Source organism: the organism of the source record quoted next, unplaced genomic scaffold (genome assembly GCF_019419815.1).
Source record: "Pyrus x bretschneideri cultivar Hongxiangsu unplaced genomic scaffold, Pyrus_bretschneideri_v1 Contig21, whole genome shotgun sequence".
Classification (NCBI taxonomy): Eukaryota; Viridiplantae; Streptophyta; class Magnoliopsida; order Rosales; family Rosaceae; genus Pyrus; species Pyrus x bretschneideri.
The window spans coordinates 2,291,651-2,294,949 of NW_025999513.1; the positions used below are offsets into that span (position 1 = coordinate 2,291,651).

The 3,299-nt window shown below is 42.4% G+C and overlaps 1 protein-coding gene across 1 annotated transcript; it reads right to left on the bottom strand.

Annotated features, from left to right (window-relative positions):
• Positions 1-727: 727 nt before the first annotated feature.
• On the bottom strand, positions 728-2,943 carry LOC103940569. The gene is made up of 3 exons (XM_048584296.1): positions 1,998-2,943; positions 1,668-1,857; positions 728-1,561 (listed from the first exon to the last, which is right to left on the bottom strand). Exons 1-3 carry the CDS (start codon positions 2,457-2,459, stop codon positions 993-995), a joined length of 1,221 nt encoding a protein of 406 aa, XP_048440253.1. The 5' UTR covers positions 2,460-2,943; the 3' UTR covers positions 728-992.
• Between the last annotated feature and the right edge of the window lie 356 nt (positions 2,944-3,299).

The window sequence follows — 3,299 nt, forward strand, 5'->3', positions numbered from 1 at the left end:
TATTTACTATCGTTAATATTTTTTTGTTTTTTCAACAATTTATATTATCTACAATATCAGAGAAGATGAACTTAATTTCACAACGAACTAGTAATAATATGATTTAAATTTATTATTTACAACTTTATTCGTGAGAATCAAACTTAACATCTCTAATTTATAAATAAAAAAAAATATTACTATAATTCCTATTAATATTTAACCCCTCACAGCCTTCTAGACTTCACGAGCCCTCTCTCCTGCTGTCATCTTCATCATCAACCTTTTGTGTCTTCACCTCTCTCTCTCTCTCTCTCTCTCTCCTCTTTAATAATTTACTTTCTTTCTTTCGAAAAAAGCAAAAATATACCCTAAAAAGATGAAAACTTGAGAGAAGAGACTGTCATGCTTCTTTGTTCCCCTTTCAAGAAACCGTCGCTGCACACAATATTACCTCAAAATACCCACCACCGCCAAACCAAAATTAAATTAATTTTGTTCCATAAATAAGTTTGTAATTAAAATATTAAAATTCTAGCACCGTCTTAATATACTCTTTCAGATTTCTTTCTCATCGAACAATCTAATTTTTAAATTTTCTATTAAGTTCACTAATAAAGAAAAATTAACTAAATTCATATTCGTTCAGTCATTTAACAGTTAATTAATTAATTACTCAAACATTTATACCATTTATAGAGCGTGCACATCAACTATTTGAAGGCGGTATAAAAGTTTTCCCCAAAAATATTAACAATGTTTTTGTTGGTATTTAAAACTATTTTTATTACATAGAGATGATGGTCCACAGATTTATATTGGTGCCCTTGCTAACAAAAAAAGGAAGGGAAACTTGGTAAAAGCACAGAGTTAAAAAGCTTGTACCAGTACCCACTCCCACTCTACTATTCCAACTCCCATTTATGTATATATATATATTTTTTTTAATATCTATCTCCATTTTTTGCCGGAAAATTTAAAAATTTAAAAATAAAAAAATTCCAAAATTTGTCTCAAGGTTTCTCCTTGAGCAGCGATGCCAACCCGGTAACTATCCTCGCCCCTCTCTCAACGCTCTTCGGCTTTATCGCCGGTGGCTGCCAGGCCACCTTCTCGCCTGGAACGGAATTTCCGGCCGGCGATGGGACTGGAGTATGGCTCTCAGGCTGCGATGTGCTTTCACCGAAGATCAACTCGAGTTCACCGCAATCGCTGAGATTGTCGGCCTCGGTCGGAGCGTCAGAGATTACCACTTGGGTCTCCGACGCGGGAAGGGTGCCATTTTCGGGACGGGGAACGGCGGTTCGGGTGTAAGGAGAGAGCCACTTGGCGCTCATGTACTCGGCTTTCCGCCACGGAGGGAAGTGCATGCCTTTCTTCTTCAGGCTCTGTTTGGCTGCCTCCGATACGATGGAGACGATCTGGCCGAGACGGTCCGATTTTCCGACGAAAATGTAGGGCAGCGATTGGAGGACGGCTTTGTAGGCCCCAGTGGATCGAGCGACCTCAAATTCCGATCGGAAATCGATGTCAATCAACAACCTGTCGCTCTCTACCATCACATCGATATACTCGTACTCACCTGAAATCCAAAACCCACAACCAAATTTAATTTTTTTTAACCTTTTAATTTCAATTTTTTAATATAATCTGTTTGGATGCTGAGAAAGTATGAGATTTTAAATTACCGGCAGGGAAAGACGACGACTTCTCCCATTTCGATTTGCAGGTGGAGGAATCGTAGCCAAGGGATTGCAGTCCGTCGGCGACGTTCTTCCTCATGTCGTCTTTTTGTTTGAGATTCTTGTTTGCTTCGACGATCCTCGCCGTATCAGCCAGGAGGTTTCTCTCCGAGACGCTCACGCATGGAATCAGACTCTGATAAACAATAATTAAGCAAACAATCAGTCATCCATATTCATGTTCTCTGTTTGGTTGCCAGGAAACCACGAGAAAATGCAAAAACAATTTACTAATAAAAAAGTGGAATTGAAGCGACGATTATCTTATTTTTATACCTTTAGAATATCGGAGGCGTCGCCACCGAACGAACCGGAGGAGATTGAATCGCCGAAGCCTCCACCGAAGATATCGAGCTCGTCGTCGGAGCTGTCATTGCTATTACCGTGAAAGCAATTGCAGCGGTTCCGGCCACATTTCGGCGGCGGCTGCTTCTCGTTGCTTTCTTCGATGAAATTCTGAACCATCTTCGCCAAACAAACCGAGCTCGGCTCAAACTCGGCCACAGCGGCGACGGTTGCTCCATCCTTGCTGGTATTGTAGTTCTGCTGCTGCGACGGCGGCTCAGTAGCAGTCGGCTTCTCCTGCGCAGAAGAGATTCTAAGCACGCTCGGGAACTGCCGGTCAAAGAGCCTCCTGAGCCGCGATTTGAAGACCGGTTTCACCGAGTCGACCCGGGCCGGCTCGATCAAATTCTCGGAATCGATTTCAATCGGTTGGATCTTCATCGGAAATGGCATATTTGCGGTTCTGCAAATTACCAAGACACTGACGCACCACCGTGCTACCAAATTTCTCAGTTTTTCTGCTCTAATTTCAGAGCCTGATTAAACCTTGGGATTCAAAACCCAAATCCACAGAAAATTTATACAGAAACTACAACTCACTTCAGAAATTAATGCTTCCTCCTTTCATACACACTTACTCTCCTCTTACACTACCCAAAAATACTCAAAACTCGAACAATGTTAATTTGTTTTCCAGGAAAAAATTGGGCTAAAAGAGTATGGCTTCCGATGATGGATAATCGTGGAAAACGTGACAGTGATGATCGGAGATACGAACATTTCGTATGTACATATGTAATAAGGTCGCCGGAATATTCATTTCCCGGCGATCCATTCCAGCGGGCAACGGTGGTTGTGAGCCGAGAAGGAAGAAGAGAGTGCTTCTGAGGAGGAGGAAGAGAGTGGGAGGTGGGTTTTTTTGGAGAGTGAAGGGGTTGTGAGATGGGTTTTGGGCATTTTATAGGAGAAGGTGGGAGCTGACTAGGATCAGGTCTGCCATGTATGATGTTACGTGGCAGGAATTATCCAAAAATTGCATTTTCCAGCGTGGCGCGGAGAATAGTAAATTTACTGTCTTACCCTTGCACGAGGGGGTCGTGTGGGACGTGTGAAAATTTTGAAGGTTTCAAAACGGAGGGGTTCGTCAATCTTGCGAAGGACGAGTAGGGGTGTGGGGTATTATTGTACGCTGTGATGCGCTCGGTTGTTATCGAGTGCGGTGTTAGTTAAAACTGTGGCGACATGTGGATAGCATTGGTTCGCTGGGTCTGCTTTGGAATTTTATTTTGAAAG